This window comes from Oncorhynchus mykiss, chromosome 17, assembly GCF_057628025.1.
Source record: "Oncorhynchus mykiss isolate SJ-2025 chromosome 17, ASM5762802v1, whole genome shotgun sequence".
NCBI classification, from domain to species: Eukaryota; Metazoa; Chordata; class Actinopteri; order Salmoniformes; family Salmonidae; genus Oncorhynchus; species Oncorhynchus mykiss.
Window position 1 is genome coordinate 61947109 of NC_143038.1, and position 20392 is coordinate 61967500.

Below are 20392 nucleotides of genomic sequence, written 5' to 3' on the forward strand. Positions count from 1 at the left end.
TTATTTGATAAAGAAGGAACTATACTCTCTTATAGAAAGTTATTCTAAACATATAACTTCCCAAAACATTATAAAAATGTAATTATATTGGGAAAGCAGTACCTTCAGACTTAAAATCTAATTTGTGTTTTGGAGAACATGTGAAGATAGATGCACAATTTATGTTAGAAGGTTGCCCCCTGCTGGATAAGAAATGTAATAATACATTCTTAAGATATCTCTTTCACTCCACGAACAAGATCTCCCTTAGAGGGAAATTCTTCTGGAATGCATATATTACTGAAAGATATTACACAAATGTTTTATATCAAATAAAGTAAAATAAATTAACTTTAAAAACCATGCACAAAATACACCCCTTGCAATATCTTGTTGTCTAAATTCATGGGCTTAGAGGACATATGCCTTTTCTGGAATAAATAAGGGGAAGCTATTATACAATTTTTTTTAAGTGTGACTCTGAGAAGTTATTTTGGACTGAGTTAAGTAATTACATTTAGAATTGAATTAATAAAGACCCAACTATTTACAATGAAAGATGCAATATGTTATTTACTAAACGAAAACAAAACTACTGAATTAGTCGTTAATTTCTTCATTCTCTCTGGTAAATTGTATATACACAAAAACAAATATTTGAAATCTGCAATATGTTTTTTTTTTTTTTTACATGAAATCCAATATTTAATTGAATCTTTAGAATTTGCCAATAACAAAATATAAAATATGAAATGTAGTGAAGTCCTATGTTTTTTGTTGTTATTGTATTCTAATTTGAAATTAAAAATAATGCTAAGTCTAATGGTCGTCTCGCGCCAAACTGCGTATGTGCAGGCCGTCAAATCAAAGGCACTACTAAAGTTGTTTTTGACAAAAATTTGTCAGTTAGTCACTTTCACAGAGTAATTGTACTAATAAAATGTTGACATTGGCTCGTCTTCCGATGAGGTTTAATGGCGGTTGGCATCCAATAAATGTTGCATTACCGCCACCTAGTAGACTGGGGTATAAATCCCTTATACTTAGTTCATTTGTTCATTTTTATTTATTTTAGCTAACACTACACTCTCAAAAAAGTTAATAAAACACCCTACTCCACTATTTAAATATATTTAGTCCTACAATTTAAATATATTTAGTCCAGGCCAACAGCCAGAAAGGATGGGACACTACCACTTAACACACCCTGTAACTCTTCTGACGTCAAGTCTCGCACACTCAAATACCTCTCTGCAGCTGCCACCACAACCTCAATTTTCTGCGACTTAAGTTCCATCCCTGCAGTACAGTTGATAACCATTGCTATAAATGCTAAAAATCCAATCTTACTGAAACATTTCACTTGTTGGTTTATCCCTCTGTACTGGTGCAGAGCTACGACTCACACACAACTCCTCTCAGGATCCCTCCCTCTTGACCCATCTTCCACAACTTTATTTACTGCTTCAGCATATGACAACGTCTGCACTACTCGAACACTGGAAAACTCAACCTGCCTCTCTCACACGGGACATTTCTGATCCCCAGCCCCCTGGGCACCCCTACAATTAACACATATCACTACTTTCCCTAATGCTACACATTCCTTTGTGTCGTGCCCTTTTGCACACTTCTCACACCTAGGAACCTCCATCTTACACACTGCTGCCAAATGCCCATAAGCTTGACACCTGTTACAACGTAATGTATTCGGCACAAAAGCTTGTACAGGATAACTTATATATCCTAACATCACTTTGTTCGGCAAAGACTTAAACATCAAAACTCAAAAGAACAGACAACGACTTTTCTGTTTCACCACTCATGCCACCCTGTCTGTGTCGCACTAAACCACGAGCATCACAAACACCAGGAATCTTCCCCTTCAGTTGGTCAACTTTCACATTTACTGCTACCCCAGTAATCACTCATTCCAATGGTGCCCTTTTCTTGAGAGCAAAACAATTCACACATCTTGCCATTCATTTAACGTGGAGCGCCTGCTCGCTCTGACCAGCAGAAACACAAACAATTATCACAAGATCACTTCTGGTTACCCTCACCAATTCCACTGCACCCAACTCTGTTTTCACTCACCATGAAACCACAAATGGATCAGCCAAAAAGCAAGGGTCCACTTTTTCCAAAAACTTCACTCCTACTGTCACAGACTCATCTTTATCCTGACCCTCGGTCCAAGCCTCAGGCTCAGAGAACTTCACCACACCTACCACCCCTGATACTTCGCCCTCATTCACTTCCATTTCTCCTCCTGTCTTCAGCTCACTCTGCATACACTTTCTATCGTTCTTCTTTAACAAACCATCTCCCAATTTCTGCCATTTTTAACCGACTCAAGCTCACCCTCTTCAAATCAAAAGGTATTTGTCACAAGTGCCGAATACAACCTTACAGTGAAATGCTTACTTACAAGCCCTTAACCAACAATGCAGTTGTAAGAAAAACAAGTGTTAAGTAAAAAATAGATAAGTGAAAAATAAAAATAAAAGACAATTAAAGAGCAGCAGTAAAATAACAGTAGCGAGGCTATATACAGGGGGTACCGATTCAGAGTCAATGTGCGGGGGCAGAAGTTAGTTGAGGTAATTGAGGTAATATGTACATGTAGGCAGAATTAAAGTGACTCTGCATAGATAATAAACAGAGAGTATCAGCAGCTTAAAAAGGGAGGGGGAGCAGTTGCCGTACCAGGCAGTGATACAACCTTTTGGACTTAGACTTGGCGCTCCGGTACCGCTTGCCGTGCAGTAGCAGAGAGAACAGTCTATGACTAGGGTGGCTGGAGTCTTTGACAGGTTGTATCACTGCCTGGTACGGCAACTGCTCGGCCTCCGACCGCAAAGCACAATTTCAAAGAAATTGTCAAAGACTCCAGCCACCCTAGTCATAGACTGTTCTCTCTGCTACTGCACGGCAAGCGGTACCGGAGCGCCAAGTCTAAGTCCAAAAGGCTTCTTAACAGCTTCTCAACGGTGCAGCTGTATAACTTTTTGAAGATCTGAGGACACACTCCAAATCTTTTCAGTCTTCCTCCCTCTCTCTCTTAGACCTCATCTGCCTCTGTTTTTCCCTCCACTCCTCCTCCATATTCCAAGTATATGTCTCCTTATGAATATGCTGCACTTCCCATGACATACATCTTGTTCTTGCATTCTCAAGGGACACCATTTAACCGGCGGTCACAATCAAAGTACAATCAGCACAAACCGTTCGGCAGACATTGACTCGAATCTAGGTTGTGCCTTTAGATTTCTAGAAAATGAACAGCTAAGGAAGAATCGTTCACTTCTCTCATTGCCTTCTCAAACCCAGCCTGGTCTGCTTGGTCTGTTTTGTAAGCCTTCCCGGAAGTCTTGCAATGTTGCGCCTCTGTGTTTAGAAACTCTGTGACTTTACTGTCTTTGACGTTAGTGCTGCTGTGCTAGCGGAACTAATCTTTGTCTTTCAGCTGAGCGCGTCGAAGTTTGCGCCATTCCATTCGTTTACAGGGGTACAACATTTATCACCAGTAGCGTTTCCTCCGTCTGTGTACTTGTATGTACGTAATCATTTATGCGTTTTAAATTTTAACTCAAGCAAATAACATGTGTATGTGAATCCGCAACCACAGATTGAACGAAGAGTTTTGATGTGTCAGTGTGACACCCATAGTTCGCGCAGGTGGAGCGTTGGTTTGTTTCTATTGCTGTGTTTCATTCCTTTCTGAAGGAGAGTGAGATCGACTGAGCAGCAGTGGATGTCAGTTTGGGTGGCGTGAATGCTTGTGAGTGAGGTTGTCTGAAATTATTAATTTGATCTGGTGCGGTTTTCTTTTATTATTTTGGAAAATATCAGACAGGGTTGCGTTTAAAGCAAAATGATTTAACGTAAAATTTTAAGGAGATTTGCTATGGTAAGTTGATCTCTTTCTTATGGAGGAGGCAGATAGCGATGTTTAAGTCCAGCTGGCCAGCAAGGCAACTAACGTTAGCTAGCTATCGAATTAGACGGCTAACGTTGTCAGTTTTGCAATTGAAAATATTAGCTGACAAGCGAAACGAAATTCAGAAATAGCCAGGTAACAAACGTGAGTTAAATAAGTTGTATGGCAAATTAAGGGAGCTTGTTATCTCACTTATTTGTATTTATTTTTATAGACATGTCGATTCTTAGCCGGGGGTCATTATTGGACATATAAGTTAGCTCCCCTACTAAGCGTAGCTAGCTAATGTGCTAGCTTATGACATTAATTCGGCCAGTGTCCAAAGGAGAACAGGTCAAAATACTGCAGTTGCTGTGTTGAGCGACTCCATCGTCGTAGAAGACAATGAGAATGTAACCATGCTGTTAAAAAACAAAGCTCAATCTTTTTGCTTGACCACGTATGCGATTCAAAAGCTATAGAATTGACAGTGGTTCAAATTTCCTAGCTAACAAGTGGTAAAATCATAACTTCCAGCGACCACAGCTTATCCTTGCTGGCTATTGCACACCAAGAGATGAATGCCAAAGATGTCTGGTTTACTACTTAAACCCTTTATCAGATTTACTTTGATGTATATATTTTTGCATACCGTCTGCTGTCTGTATTAGATTGCTCCACAGTGGCTATGTCTGTGTTTTGTCATTGCAGAAAGATCAAAGAATAGTGGCCAAGATTCTGAAGTGGGTGTCATTGAACTGACAGTCAAGAACCAAACCCTGATGTGATCTCTCAGTCCAGAACAGTGTATTGAAAAATATAACCAGGTGCATTCTGCTCCCAAGCAGTGTGCAGTCAGATGCATCTCAACCTCTATGTTTGCAAATGGCTTGCTGTCTGAAGGACGAGCTTTTGTGTTCCATTTGCCTGAGTATCTATCAGGACCCTGTCAGTTTTGGCTGTGAGCACTATTTCTGCCGTAAGTGTATAACTGAGCACTGGAGCAGGCAGGAGCCCCACGGTGCCCGAGACTGTCCTGAGTGTAGGAGGACCTTCGCAGACCCTCTTCTCTCCCCAAGCCTCAAGCTGTCCAACATCGTGGAGCGCTACTCAGCCTTCCCGCTGGACGCCATCCTCAACGCGCAGAGGAGCTCCTATCCGTGCAAGGACCATGAGAAGGTCAAGCTCTTCTGCCTCAGCGACAAGAGCCTGGTATGCTTCTTCTGTGACGAGCCAGCCTTACACGAGCAACACCAGGTCACCACTATTGACGAGGCCTACGAGGAGATACAGGTCAGTTCCACTGGATGTCCTTTCTCCTCGTCTAGTACCATGGGGTGTCCAGAATTCTAAGTGTTAGTCATAGCCAGGGCTCAGGAGTTGAATTAGGGGGGAATGAAAGCCTTTTGAAACTGAGCTCCATTTTTTATTTATTTTTTATTTATTTATTATTTCACCTTTATTTAACCAGGTAGGCTAGTTGAGAACAAGTTCTCATTTACAACTGCTACCTGGCCAAGATAAAGCAAAGCAGTGCGACACAAACAACACAGTTACACATGGAATAAACAAACATACAGTCAATAATACAATAGAGAAAGTCTCTATATACAGTGTGTGTGTGTAAATGAGGTAGGATAAGGGGGGTGAGGCAATAAATAGGCCATAGTGGCAAAATAATTCCAGTATGGCAAATTAAACACTGGGGTGATAGATGTGCAGAAGATGAGTGTGCAAGTAGCGGTACTGGAGTGCAAAGGAGCTAAATAAATAACAATATGGTGATGAGGTTCGTTCCAGTCATTGGCAGCAGAGAACTGGAAGAAAAGGCGGCCGAAGTAGGAATTGGTTTTGGGGGTGACCAGTGAAGTATACCAGCTGGAGCGCGTGCTGTGGGTGGGTGCTGCTATGGTGACCAGTGAGCTGAGATAAGGCGGGGCTTTACCTAGCAACGACTTATAGATGACCTGGAGCCAGTGAGTTTGGCGACGGATATGAAGCGAGGGCCAGCCAACGAGAGCATACATGTCGCATCAATGTATGGGGCTTTGGTGACAAAATGGATGGCACTGTGATAGACTGCATCCAATTTGCTGAGTAGAGTGTTGGAGGCTATTTTGTCAATTACATTGCCGAAGTCAAGGATCGGTAGGATAGTCAGTTAACAACCTGACTATTGATCTCTGTGCCCTTTTCTGAGAGCGGAACTTGTTGATGTATTGTCCTTGATGTTTACCTCAAAAGATTAACAACACCAGAGTAATGCTATTGTCAGTCAAGACAATTGTTTTACTATAATATAGGCTAAACAAACGTCGTCTGCCAAGGGCCGGAGGACCAACCGTTGATTCGCAAATGAACACACGATCTTTGCCCCTCTGGCAGAGTAAACAGGTTGAATAAGCACATATCAGATTTTTATACGTTGTGGTTTATTTTCTATCAATGTTGTTTCGGGCACTATGAAATCCCATCAAGCTGTTTCCCCCACCCTTATGGGCTGACTTTCCATGACATTTCCATCACTACAGTTGTCCTTCATTTGGGCTCACAAAGAATAATGATTCAGCTGATTTAGTTACATCATGGCATTACACATGTAGTCTAAAATAATGAATAGCATCTCTGTATAGACTAATGCTAGCGTATGTAGAGCAACAATCCAATTCAATATATTTCCCTTTGATATTCCCAATATTACCACAAACTCAGTCAATGAATATCGTTAGCCTTTTCTTCCGTACTTTGATTAGTCCCACAGAGACACAATCCCATAACTCTGGCATTGTAGCTAATCCTGTTCTCTTCTCTTTGCACTCCATTGTTACAGTATGTATAACAGTCCAATCCCATTTGTTTTGTGTATTATACCCTTGAATCCGTCAACACTCAAGGCAGCTATAGACGCACTCTCTGTCCCAAGCCACTGTTGGACCAGAGCCGAGGTGTGATACTGGAGCACATGATTAACACTGTAGGTTGGTCAACACCAGGGAGGGAGCTCTGAAAAAGGATCAGACTTGTGCCGTTTGAAATGATTTCCTCAATCCCTCTTCTGTCCAACAGGCATTAGGCTAGGCTGTCTGTGGGATGGCTGCAGGCTCTGAATGTTCCTTATGTTATCCCCTCATTGTATACTGAACTTATTTTTTCCTTGACTCAGGAAGAGAGAGAACCTCTCTTTTAATGTTAAGTACCTGACAATCAAAGGCTTAGTAGACTATTTCGCATGTCCTTGCTGCTGAGCTGTAGGAGCCTTGAAACAGTCCATCTTGATGCATCTAGGCTGCCTTGGAGCATTCAAAAGGTCAGGGCAGTGTAATCTCAATAGATAATTAATTAGTACAACATGCTGTTCTTCTTGGACAGTTTCTCTCTCTCTCCTTGGAGCCTTTTCCAATGGGATCTGTTGTGACATTTCGTATAAACTTTACAGCAGGAGGGTAAAAAGCTGCCCCGATCTACAGGACCCCGAGAGAAGATACAGAAACAAACATGTCCCCTATAAGTGTGACTTCAAATACGAGTCATTGTATTTTCTGAGAGTCGTCATTTTTCAAGTAATTTCTTGTTTAGCTCAGTGAAATGACGGGAACAGAAATGTTGCTCTTTGAGGATGTTATTGGCCAACATTTTGGGTCTTTCAGTTCCATTAAATAAAAATAAAAAATGCTTTTAGCATTCAATGACCAGTTGGGCGGTTTAAAGAAACGTACTGTGCAAAGGTTTTGCCTTTGGGTAGAAGTTCCTTTTGAACAGCATGCCCTGGTAATGCTGAGTTAGCCTCTCTAGGGTACGTGGGAGCGTCCCACCTGTCAACTGCCAGTTAAACTGCAGGGCGCCAAATTCAAAATAACAGAAATATCATAATTAAAATTCCTCAAACATAGAAGTATTTTACACCATTTTAAAGATAAAATTCTCGTTAAACCAACCACAGTGTTTGATTTCAAAAACGCTTTTCGGCAAAAACAGAACATAGATCAGTTAGGTCAGCAACGAGTCACAGAAAGCATTCAGCCATTTTCCAACCAAAGAGAGGAGTCACAAAAAGCAGAAATATAGATCAAATTAATCACTAACCGTTGATCTTCATCAGATGACACTCATAGGACTTCATGTTACACAATACATGTATGTTTTGTTCGGTAAAGTTCATATTTATATCCAAAAATCTGAGTTTACATTGGCGCGTTACGTTCAGTAGTTCCAAAAGATCCGGTGACTTTGCAGAGAGCCACATCAATTTACAGAAATACTCATAAAATGTTGATGAAAATACAAGTATTATGCACGGAATTATAGATACACTTCTCCTTAATGCAACCGCTGTCAGATTTTTAAAAAACTTTACCGAAAAAAGCAATAATCTGAGTACAGTGCTCAGAGCCCAAATCAAGCCAAACAGATATCCGCCATGTTGGAGTCAACAGATGTCAGAATAGCATTATAAATATTCACTTACCTTTGATCTTCATCAGAATGTGCTCCCAGGAATCCCAGTTCCACAAATGTTCGCTTTGTTCGATAATGTCCATAATTCATGTCAAAATAGCTCCTTTTGTTTGTGCGTTCAGTCCAGTAATCCACATTCATGACGCACTTTCACTAGGAGCAGACAAAAAGTCAAAAAAAGTTCTGTTACAGTTCGTAGCAACATGTCAAACAATATTTAGAATCAATGTTTAGGATGTTTTTCACAAATCTTCAATAATATTCCAACCGGACAATTCCTTTGTCTTCAGAAATTAATTGGAACGTAGCTACCTTTCACGTGAGCGCGCGAGACTGAGCCTGTGGCACTCTGCCAGACCACTCACTCCAAGAGCTCTTATGAGCCCCTCCTTTATAGTAGAACCCTCAAACCAGTTTCTAAATACTGTTGACATCTAGTGGAAGCCGTAGGAAGTGCAACATGATCAATATCCCACTGTATTCGATAGGGGCTGAGTGGAAAAACTACAAACCTCAGATTTCCCACTTCCTGGTTGGATTTTTTTCTCAGGTTTTTGCTGCCATATGAGTTCTGTTATACTCAGACATCATTCAAACCGTTTTAGAAACTTCAGTGTGTTTTCTATCCAAATCTACTAATTATATGCATATTCTAGCCTTTATGGCTGAGTAGCAGGCAGCTTAATTTGGGCACACTTTTCATCCAAAATTCCCAATACTGCCCCCTACCCCGAAGAAGTTAAGTGTCATGGTGTGATGGACAAAGGTGTCTAAAAGTAATGTTCAACTCAGACAGTGTTCAGAAGGCACTTGTGATGCCAGGTGGGGTGTGTCTGTTGAATGGGATTCATCTTTTGTTTTGTCAGGTGAGACTGAGGGGTATTTGTTGCTGGGTGGGATGGAATTTGGTGGACACACACATTGTTCTCCCTTTTGTTCTCTCTCTGGCTGTAATGACACTGCAGCTCCCTGAGGAGGTTCTCAGTCAGACCGAGGAGGAGGAGAAAATGTGTCTAGGCTGACAGACTCCTCCACCAGGTCTACTGCCCTGGGTTAAAACATTGCTTTTCAATTCCTATCTCAATGCAGTAGTTTGTCCAAGGAAGCTTGCTTTTAGGTTACAGCATACTGTAGCTATATTGCCCATTGACCTAATGGAAGACTGGGGGGATAGAGCAAAATGTCTCTGGTTACCTTGCTGTTTACGTATAAACATTTTGGTTTTGTATTGAGTGCCTTAAAGATGATGAAATGCCCTGACTGTTGCCACATATGTTGAGCAAGATAAGGGATGTGGTTGACAGTCTGTTGGCCTGACTCTGCCCACAGATGAACCCAGCGAGGGCTTTAGTTGTCGTGTGGCTGCCAGGCAGGGCAGGAGCTACTCTTTGGGCTGAGAGTGAGAGAAGGTGTAATCTCCTTAGCTTGGCATGTCACTTCTCTGCTCTGACCACAGGCATGCAGGTTGTTGATGTCAGGGGGCTTTAGCTCCTGCCGATTGTCATCCTTACCCCTGTGGATCCATGCTGCAGTCAAATCTATAATGCGCTAGCTAGCATGTCCTCCACTTCAGCTCAGTGACACACACGCTGCTGTCCGCACGTACACACACTGTCTGCGCACATGCTTTTCAATGTGAAGGATATTAAGGTGGTATAGGGAAGGATATGTTGGCAGCTCTGCCATTTGCTTGAGGAAGCAGAGATTCAGAGGGAAAAGGGCTCCTGCACTCTGCCTAGGAGGGCTGTATGCCTCTGTTCATAAAGGCTGGCATGGACAGCACAACCCCTGTACACAAATGGAAATAATGTTTAGTTGGTTATTGGTTTAGCCTTATTTAAACATTTAATTTGATTTGCTTGCCTATTCGTCTGAAGTGTTGTGGGTGAATGGACAGCTTTGTTTGACGCAATAATGGTGACCTCTGGTTTTGTTTTCCATGTTGTTGTCATCTAAAAACAGGCTAGCAGATTGCTGTTTCAACGGCATCTTTCACCACACAGCTTATCAGACCTGTACGGACGCTGTGAATGTGTGCTTTATTCTCAGAATATTTAGCTTTGCTCCATATAGACAAATTTGAGTCACTAAGGCCAGTCCCTTAATTGTAATGTGGTCTGTCAGTGTGCAGAGCAGCATGGGGACTGGGACAGGAGTATATGGAGTTAGAGCCTTTGCCTGCTTTCCAGTGGCCCCAGGGACATGTACCTCGTTCTGCTCTGCTTGTCATTAGACAGCGGTGATGGGAAACCCAGACAAGAGGAGAAGGGTTCTGTAGCCCTGGTTATCCATGCATACAGGGATTTGGGGACTGAGCTTCAGATACTCTGTTTTGAGGGATAGGCTGGAGGCTGTGGTAGGGGTGCAGCACATCTGTTTGCTTTAGCAAAGTTTCCAATGGCCCTCCGATTTGCTCTACTGCTATGAGGTCTATGGGAGCACTAGTGTTGAACCTCTCCAACAAGGTATTTCAGTTAAAGGGAGCTCCTGTACACCATTCTCCATTAGACCTCCCCAGTTATTATTTCATCCTTATCTGGTCCAGAACACACAGGTTAAGGATGAGGTGTTAACATTTTCCCCTTACCTGCTCCACTAACACTGTGTGGTATTTGAAGCAGGGGAAAGAGAGGAGCGTATGGGCCTTTGAAGTGTCCCTTCAGGGGTTAACCAGGGCTTTCTCTCACTTTCGCTCACTCTCTAACACTCACACAGCTCTCTCTGAGCTCCCCTTCCACATGCATGGCCATTGCTGCAGTAATGAGTCAGGCAATTTCAAGGGCACCCGTGGCTCTCTCCTGAGGCCTGTCCCAGTCCGCTCCCGGTCCCCCTCTCTTTCCTCACTCTCGTTTACTTTCTTGTTCTCTATCCCGTCCTTAATCTTCCTCCTCATTCCTTATTCTTCTGAGAGAGGTGGTTCCCAGAACAAGGCAGAGTGAAAAAAATGGTTAAATAACTCGCTAATGTTTGAACAGTTCAGCGCTCAGTGGCATTGCAGAGAGAAAGAGAGACAGCGTTTGCATTTGTGCGGAAACAGAGCCATGGGGAATGGCAGAACAGGCATGTTCTGTTAGACTTGTCCAGACATAATGTCCTCAGACATAAAGATGCAGTAGTTACTTCACTTGTTACTGCGGCCACCACTGAAGCTGCTTGTTACTGCGGCTACCACTGAAGCTGCTTGCTACTGCGGCTACCACTGAAGCTGCTTGCTACTGCGGCTACCACTGAAGCTGCTTGCTACTGCGGCTACCACTGAAGCTGCTTGCTACTGCGGCTACCACTGAAGCTGCTTGCTACTGCGGCTACCACTGAAGCTGCTTGCTACTGCGGCTACCACTGAAGCTGCTTGCTACTGCGGCTACCACTGAAGCTGCTTGCTACTGCGGCTACCACTGAAGCTGCTTGCGGCTACCACTGAAGCTGCTTGCTACTGCGGCTACCACTGAAGCTGCTTGCTACTGCGGCTACCACTGAAGCTGCTTGCTACTGCGGCTACCACTGAAGCTGCTTGCTACTGCGGCTACCACTGAAGCTGCTTGCTACTGCGGCTACCACTGAAGCTGCTTGCTATACAGTGCCTTGCGAAAGTATTCGGCCCCCTTGAACTTTGCGACCTTTTGCCACATTTCAGGCTTCAAACATAAAGATATAAAACTGTATTGTTTTGTGAAGAATCAACAAGTGGGACACAATCATGAAGTGGAACGACATTTATTGGATATTTCAAACTTTTTTAACAAATCAAAAACTGAAAAATTGGGCATGCAAAATTATTCAGCCCCTTTACTTTCAGTGCAGCAAACTCTCTCCAGAAGTTCAGTGAGGATCTCAATGATCCAATGTTGACCTAAAATGACTAATGATGATAAATACAATCCACCTGTGTGTAATCAAGTCTCTGTATAAATGCACCTGCACTGTGATAGTCTCAGAGGTCCGTTAAAAAGCGCAGAGAGCATCATGAAGAACAAGGAACACACCAGGCAGGTCCGAGATACTGTTGTGAAGAAGTTTAAAGCCGGATTTGGATACAAAAAGATTTCCCAAGCTTTAAACATCCCAAGGAGCACTGTGCAAGCGATAATAATATTGAAATGGAAGGAGTTTCAGACCACTGCAAATCTACCAAGACCTGGCCGTCCCTCTAAACTTTCAGCTCATACAAGGAGAAGACTGATCAGAGATGCAGCCAAGAGGCCCATGATCACTCTGGATGAACTGCAGAGATCTACAGCTGAGGTGGGAGACTCTGTCCATAGGACAACAATCAGTCGTATATTGCACAAATCTGGCCTTTATGGAAGAGTGGCAAGAAGAAAGCCATTTCTTAAAGATATCCATAAAAAGTGTTGTTTAAAGTTTGCCACAAGCCACCTGGGAGACACACCAAACATGTGGAAGAAGGTGCTCTGGTCAGATGAAACCAAAATTGAACTTTTTGGCAACAATGCAAAACGTTATGTTTGGCGTAAAAGCAACACAGCTCATCACCCTGAACACACCATCCCCACTGTCAAACATGGTGGTGGCAGCATCATGGTTTGGGCCTGCTTTTCTTCAGCAGGGACAGGGAAGATGGTTAAAATTGATGGGAAGATGGATGGAGCCAAATACAGGACCATTCTGGAAGAAGACCTGAGACTGGGATGGAGATTTGTCTTCCAACAAGACAATGATCCAAAACATAAAGCAAAATCTACAATGGAATGGTTCAAAAATAAACATCCAGGTGTTAGAATGGCCAAGTCAAAGTCCAGACCTGAATCCAATCGAGAATCTGTGGAAAGAACTGAAAACTGCTGTTCACAAATGCTCTCCATCCAACCTCACTGAGCTCGAGCTGTTTTGCAAGGAGGAATGGGAAAAAATGTCAGTCTCTCGATGTGCAAAACTGATAGAGACATACCCCAAGCGACTTACAGCTGTAATCGCAGCAAAAGGTGGCGCTACAAAGTATTAACTTAAGGGGGCTGAATAATTTTGCACGCCCAATTTTTCAGTTTTTGATTTGTTAAAAAAGTTTGAAATATCCAATAAATGTCGTTCCACTTCATGATTGTGTCCCACTTGTTGTTGATTCTTCACAAAGAAATACAGTTTTATATCTTTGTTTGAAGCCTGAAATGTGGCAAAAGGTCGCAAAGTTCAAGGGGGCCAAATACTTTCGCAAGGCACTGTATCTATTCCTGCAGCGTTCTGTATTACTATCCAAGTCCGTACCCAAACAATTCGAGCTTCTACTTCTAAAAATGTACCTTTCCAGAAACAAGTCTCTCATTGTTGCCACTTGGTATAGACCTCCCTCTACCCCCAGCTGTGCCCTCGATACCATATGTGAATTGATTGCACCCCATCTATCTTCTGAGCTCGTGCTGGGGAGTGGAGCTAGGCACTGCAGGACCTGGATTAACCTCTACATCACCAGAGGAACAGAGGAGAAGTAGGATAAGGGTGTGGCTAAATGCTAAATGAACTGGCCGTCTAGCACGTTTGGAACCGAGAGTAAAAGGAGCAGGTTTCTGGGCACGATAGCATAGATTCAAGGCATAGTGTACAAAGGTAAGGTAGGATGTGAGTACATTGGAGGTAAACCTAGGCATTGAGTAATGATGAGAGAGATATAGTCTCTAGAGATGTTTAAACCAGGTGATGTCATTGCATATGTAGGAGGTGGGACAACATAGTTGGTTAAGGCTGACTGGGAACACGGCGATTCAGACAGTTAGCAGGCCCGATGCAAACACGATAACAGTTAGTAGGCCGGGGCTAAACAAGCTAGCAGTTAGCAGACCGGGGCAGGCAAGCTAGCAGTTAGTAGACCGGGGCTAGCAAGTTAGCCTTTGGGGGACGTACCGATGGGGGTAAGTCTGTTTTTGCCTCTTCGTGTGGTGACATCGATAGACCAGTCGTGGAATTAGTAGGGTTCCAAGTTGCTCTAGGTAGCTAGCAGGCCTAGCCAGTTAGCAGAATGGTCCTTCAACGGGCGTCGTGCCTGAGGGGCATGTTGGAATCCTCGGGCAGATTATGTCGGTATTCCAGTCGTAGAGGATCGGCGGGGTTCCGGATTCACACCACATTGGGTGAGGCGGGTTGCAGGAGAGTATTTTGAAGTTGAGGTTTAGGAAAAATATTAAAAAGAATGCAATGAAAAATATATATACACATGGGACAAGACAAAGACGTCTGACTGCTACGCCATCTTGGATCCTTTACATCTGCTGTCCTGTATTGTTTGAATAGAGGAGTTTCTGTATGTTTACAATGGGCAAGTCGGATGTTGTGAATTAGACTTCTCGGTTCCCATGGGAACATGACAAGCTCACCCATATCCTCTCAATCTTCATTTTACTGCATGTTTCTCTTTTTTTCCACTGTCTCATTGAAGAACTGAACAGGTGTTGAGATAATACATCGACTGTTGCTGGTTTTGCATTCTCTTGGTCAGAGATTAGAATTTATTACACTGAAGGACTGTTCGCTCCACTGTTCAGATTTGGATTAGTCTCCACTGTTTATCGATGGATTGACCAACATTCCGTTTATCCTGAGGCCAGTCTTTGGTCTCCACATCTGTTTTATTACAGTCCAACTCTCTGTAGAATTGGGTGAAAAGGGTTCTCCAGCTGGTGATCCCTGAAACACAACGCGCTGAAGAAACAGCAGATGAATGCTATATCCACATTCGGTGCGAGGCTTGAGAAATAGGCCAGCGTAATTGGGTTTATATAGGCCCATTTCTGCTAGTTCACCTTGTTGATACTGTGGAACAGATCAGCATGGAAATCTTTTACATGGATATAATTTTATCCTTGCGACAACTTCATCTGAGTATTAAAAGTGAATATTAAATGCTAGTCTAGTGGGGTATGTAGACTGTAGTAGCCCATACACCACCCTCCTTTAGTTCTCCTTAGAGCAGCATGTCCGTAATGTAATTATTGTGCTGTGTGGACGACAGCCTCAGACCCCATGAAAGCCCTAAGGCTCTGAGCTGTGCGCTCCTGATTAGCTTTGGATTTAGCATCCCAGATTACAGGCCATTGTTTAGAGGCCAGGGCTAGTGTGGGCCATAATCTCATGTGATTCCTTCCCTGTGTCTGTGATTTAGCTCCAGATGATTTAATTAGGTGTACTGTTGATTGGAGTCCTCATTACTGCTCCATCAGTGAGCCTTACAGCCCAACCCCTCCACGCCTCACAGCCCAACCCCTCCACTCTAATGGTGCTCCAGGAGTGGGGAAGCCTGTCTGGTTGACGTCGTTTACCCTTCCTGTGTTTCCTCTGTATTATAAATGTAGGTTAGGCCTATCTCTGTTTACCCAGTAACTCCGACGTCTCCCCCTTCTCAGTCAAGGTGCAATGGGATCAGAGATGGAAATTCCACGGTAACAGAATGATGCTGAGACTCCGATTTTTCACTTTTTAAACGGATGCCAAACAAAAACCAGGGGGAATTGTTAAAAGTAGTCCTAACTTTGCTATCAAATTTTATTAGTCATTTGCGCCCGAAAACAACACCTTACAGTGAAATGCTTACTTACGTGCCCCTAACCAACAATGTAATTTAAAAAATATATGGATGAGAATAAGAGAGAAGAAAAGTAACAAGTAATCAAAGAGCAACAGTAAAAAATAACAATATATACAGGGGGGTGCCGGTACAGATTCCATGTGCTGGGGCACCGGTTAGTTGAGGTAGTATGTACATGTAGGTTTTTAAAGTGACTATGCATATATGACAACAGAGAGTGGCAGTGGTGTGGGGGCGGGGCAATGCAATTAGTCTGGGTAGCCATTTGACTAGATGTTCAGGAGTCTTATGGCTTGGGGGTAGAAGCTGTTTAGAAGCCTCTTGGACCTAGACATGGCGCTCCGGTACCGCTTGCCGTGCGGTAACAGAGAGAACAGTCTATCTATGACTAGGGTGGCTGGAGTCTTTGACAATTCTTAGGGCCTTCCTCTGACACCGCCTGGTATAGAGGTCCTGGATGGCAGGAAGCTTGGCCCCAGTGATGTACTGAGCTGTTCACACTACCCTCTGTCACGCTCTGCAGTCAGAAGCCGAGCAGTTGTCATACCAGGCAGTGATGCAACCAGTCAGGATTTTCTTGATGGTGCAGCTGTAGAACTTTTTGAGGATCTGAGGACCCATGCCAAATCTTTTAAGCCACCTTTCAGTCTTCTGACCTCCTCTCTATAGGCTGTCTCGTCGTTTGTCGGTGATCAGGCCTACCACTGTTGTGTCATCAGCAAATTTAATGATGGTGTTGTAGTCGTGCCTGGCCGTGCAGCCATGCGTGAACAGGGAGTACATGATGGGGCTGAGCACGCACCCCTGTGTTGAGGATCAGTGTGGCGGACGTATTGTTACCTACAGTTGAAGTCGGAAGTTTACATACACCTTAGCCAAATACATTTAAATTCCTAACATTTACTCCTAGTAAAAATTCCCTGTCTTAGGTCAGTTAGGATCACCAATTTAATTTAAGAATGTGAAATTTCAGAATAATAGTAGTGATTTATTTCAGCCTGTATGTCTTTCATCACATTCCCAGTGGGTCAGAAGTTTACATCAATCAATCAAATGTATTTATAAAGCCCTTCTTACATCAGCTGATGTCAGTGCTGTAAAGAAACCCAGCCTAAAACCCCAAACAGCAAGAAATGCAGGTGTAGAAGCACAGTGGCTAGGAAAAACTCCCTAGAAAGGCCAGAACCTAGGAAGAAACCAAGAGCGGAACCAGGCTATGAGGGGTGGCCTTGGACCTAGACTCTTCTGGCTGTGCCGGGTGGGGTTAAAACAGAACATGGCCAAGATGTTGAAATGTTCATAGATGACCAGCAGGGTCAAATAATAATAATCACCGTGGTTGCAACAGGTCAGCACCTCAGGAGTAAATGTCAGTTGGCTTTTCATAGCCGATCATTCAGAGTATCTCCACCGCTCCTGCTGTTTCTAGCGAGTTGAAAACAACAGGTCTGGGAGAGGTAGCACGTCCGGTGAACAGGTCAGGGTTCCATAGCCACAGGCAGAACAGTTGAAACTGGAGCAACAGCACGGCCAGGTAGTCCTGAGGCATGGTCCTCTGAGAGAGCGAGAGCATTAGAGACAGCACACTTAAATTCACACAGGACAAGACAGGATAAATACTCCGATTTAGAGGTCGACCGATTGTGATTTTTCAACGCCGATACCGATTATTGGAGGACCAAAAAAAAAAGGAGAGAGACCTTCACACTCCTGGGCAAGACTACACTCATGGGTAGGCAGACCATTCCATAAAAGTGGAGCTCTATAGGACAAAGCCCTGCCTCCAGCTGTTTGCTTAGAAATTCTGGGGACAGTAAGGAGGCCTGCGTCTTGTAACCTTAGCATACATGTAGGTATGTACGGCAGGCGCAAACCCACGTAATGCTTTATAGGTTAGCAGTTAAACCTTAATCAGCCCTTGCCTTAACAGGAAGCCAGTGTAGAGAGGCTAGCACTGGAGTAATATGATCACATTTTTTGGTTCTAGTCAGGATTCTAGCAGCCATATTTAGCACTAACTGAAGTTTATTTAGTGCTTTATTAGTATTTTGTAGCATTGCCTTTAAATTGTTTAACTTTTGGGTAGCCTTCCACAAGCTTCCCACAATAAGTTGGGTGAATTTTGGCCCATTCCTCCTGACAGAGCTGGTGTAACTGAGTCAGGTTTGTAGGCATCCTTGCTCGCACATTTTCTGTTCTGCCCACAAATTTTCTATAGGATTGAGGTCAGGGCTTTGACAGCCCCTCCAATACCTTGACTTTTTGTCCTTAAGCCATTTTGCCACAACTTTGGAAGTAGGCTTGGGGTCATTGTCCATTTGGAAGACACATTTACGACCAAGCTTTAACTTCCTGACTGATGTCTTGAGATGTTGCTCCAATATATCCACATATTGTCCTTCCTCATGGTGCCATCTATTTTGTGTAGCGCACCAGTCCCTCCTGCAGCAAAGCACCCTCACAACATGATGCTGCCACCCCCGTGCTTCACGGTTGGGATGGTCTTCTTCATTTTCAAATCCTCCCCCTTTTTTCTCCAAACATAATGGTCATTATGGCCAAACAGTTCTATTTTTGTTTCATCAGACCAGATGACATTTCTCCAAAAAGTACGATCTTTGTCCCCATGTGCAGTTGCAAACCGTAGTCTGGCTTGTTAATGGCGGTTTTGGAGCAGTGGCTTCTTCCTTGCTGACCGGCCTATCAGGTTATGTCGATTTTGGACTCGTTTTACTGTGGATATAGATACTTTTGTACCGGTTTCCTCCAGCATCTTCACAGGGTCCTTTGCTGTTGTTTTGGGATTGATTTGTACTTTTCACACCAAAGTACGTTCATCTCTAGGAGACAGAACGCGTCTCCTTCCTGAGCGGTATGACGTCTGCGTGGTCCCATGGTGTTTATACTTGCGTACTATTGTTTGTGCAGATGAACGTGGTACCTTCAGGCATTTGGAAATTGCTCCCAAGGATGAACCAGACGTGTGGAGGTCTACATTTTGTTTTCTGATGTCTTGGCTGATTTCTATTGATTTTCCCATGATGTCAAGCAAAGAGGCACTGAGTTTGAAGGTAGACCTTGAAATTCATCCACATGTACACCTCCAATTGACTCAAATGATGTCAATTAACCTATCAGAAGCTTCTAAAGCCATGACATCATTTTCTGGAATTTTCCAAGCTGTTTAAAGGCACAGTCAACTTAGTGTATGTAAACTTCTGACCCACTGGAATTGATACAGTGAAATAATCTGTCTGTAAACAATTGTTGGAACAATGACTTGTGTCATGCACAAAGTAGATGTCCTAACTGACTTGTTAACCATTTTTTCCCCTTGTTAACAAGAAATTTGTGGAGTGGTTGAAAAACAAGTTTTAATGTCTCCAACCTAAGTGTATGTAAACTTTCGATTTCAACTGTACACTTACACAATCATTGGTTTTGTTGGGCGTAATTTAAAGTGAAAAATCATATAGTGTCAAGTGAACCTTTTGGGAGCCCTCCAGTTCCGTTAAATTCCTTGCTAGATTATTCATGAGGTGTAAAGCCAAGCCGAATATTAAAGCAGCTCTGGAAGGAGATTGGGTGGTGGAAACAGAGTGTGCATGCTGGTTGTCCTTAAACTTGACCAAGTTTTTGGTTCTGTTGTTGGTCAGGTCTTGGCCAGGTATGGTATTAATCACCCCCTCTCATCTCTGCCCCCCCCCGCCATAGACGGGACACTACACAACTGTATTTTCTCCCCCCCTCCCCAGGCCACAGCAATTACTTGGAATCTAGTGACCGATGGCCACGTTGACCTGTTTTTGTTCAGTCTATGTTTCAAGCTGAAATCAGGGTAGTGGTACCATTGTCCCTTGTCCAAAACCTCTAGCTTTGTGTTAGGGCCTGGTTCACCCTTGTGTTTATTGACTTGATGGAAAGTGAAAGGATGGACTGGGAGCTACAGCGTATATCTGGCCTGACCTCAACTCTGACAGTGTTACTGCAAATGTTTATTTTGTTTGTGTGTGTGCATAGGTCTAATGGGTCAAATAAAGTAGAAATGCTTGCAAACAATAAAATGGCAAAGCCAGCCACAGGAAGACAACGCTACAGAGTGCACAACTGTGTCCAGGGCAGCCAAGATGTAGAAGGCAAACAAAAGTGTCTTAACGCTGTGGTTTCTCTGCATGCAATGGTGACAGGATGTTCTCCATTGAGATTTGTGTGTCTTGCACATTCTGCATACATCCTCTTTTTATTTATTTTTTTACTTAACTTATTTTTGCTTGACTTCTTAAAGCATTGTTGGTTAAGGGCTTGTAAGAACCTCAGCTTGTCCTCTTCATAAATCTAATTTTATTGGTCTCACACACATTACACATTTGTTTTGTGTAATTATTTTTGCGTGGGTGGGTGGAACAGAACACACATTTATCTGAGTCACTATTAGTAAGTGATTTATGAGGACCGCTAATGCATTTCAGTTATGTCATGTCTAAAATACACAGCTAATTTGC

General features: G+C 43.2%; 1 protein-coding gene across 37 annotated transcripts in view; it reads left to right on the top strand.

Annotated features, from left to right (window-relative positions):
* Positions 1-3337: 3337 nt before the first annotated feature.
* LOC110494629 (E3 ubiquitin-protein ligase TRIM62) overlaps positions 3338-20392 on the top strand; it is a 42550-nt gene continuing 25495 nt past the window's right edge. For 7 of the 37 annotated variants that reach the window (XM_090206225.1, XM_090206240.1, XM_090206230.1 and 4 more), the window contains exons 1-2: positions 3372-3490; positions 4613-5194. In XM_090206225.1, coding sequence (XP_090062351.1) covers positions 4787-5194 — 408 coding nt within the window. In that variant the 5' untranslated portion in view covers positions 3372-3490; positions 4613-4786. Of the gene's footprint in view, positions 3893-4612; positions 5195-20392 lie in introns of all 37 variants that reach the window. The other 30 variants (XM_090206223.1, XM_090206238.1, XM_090206228.1 and 27 more) reach the window with 12 other exon arrangements.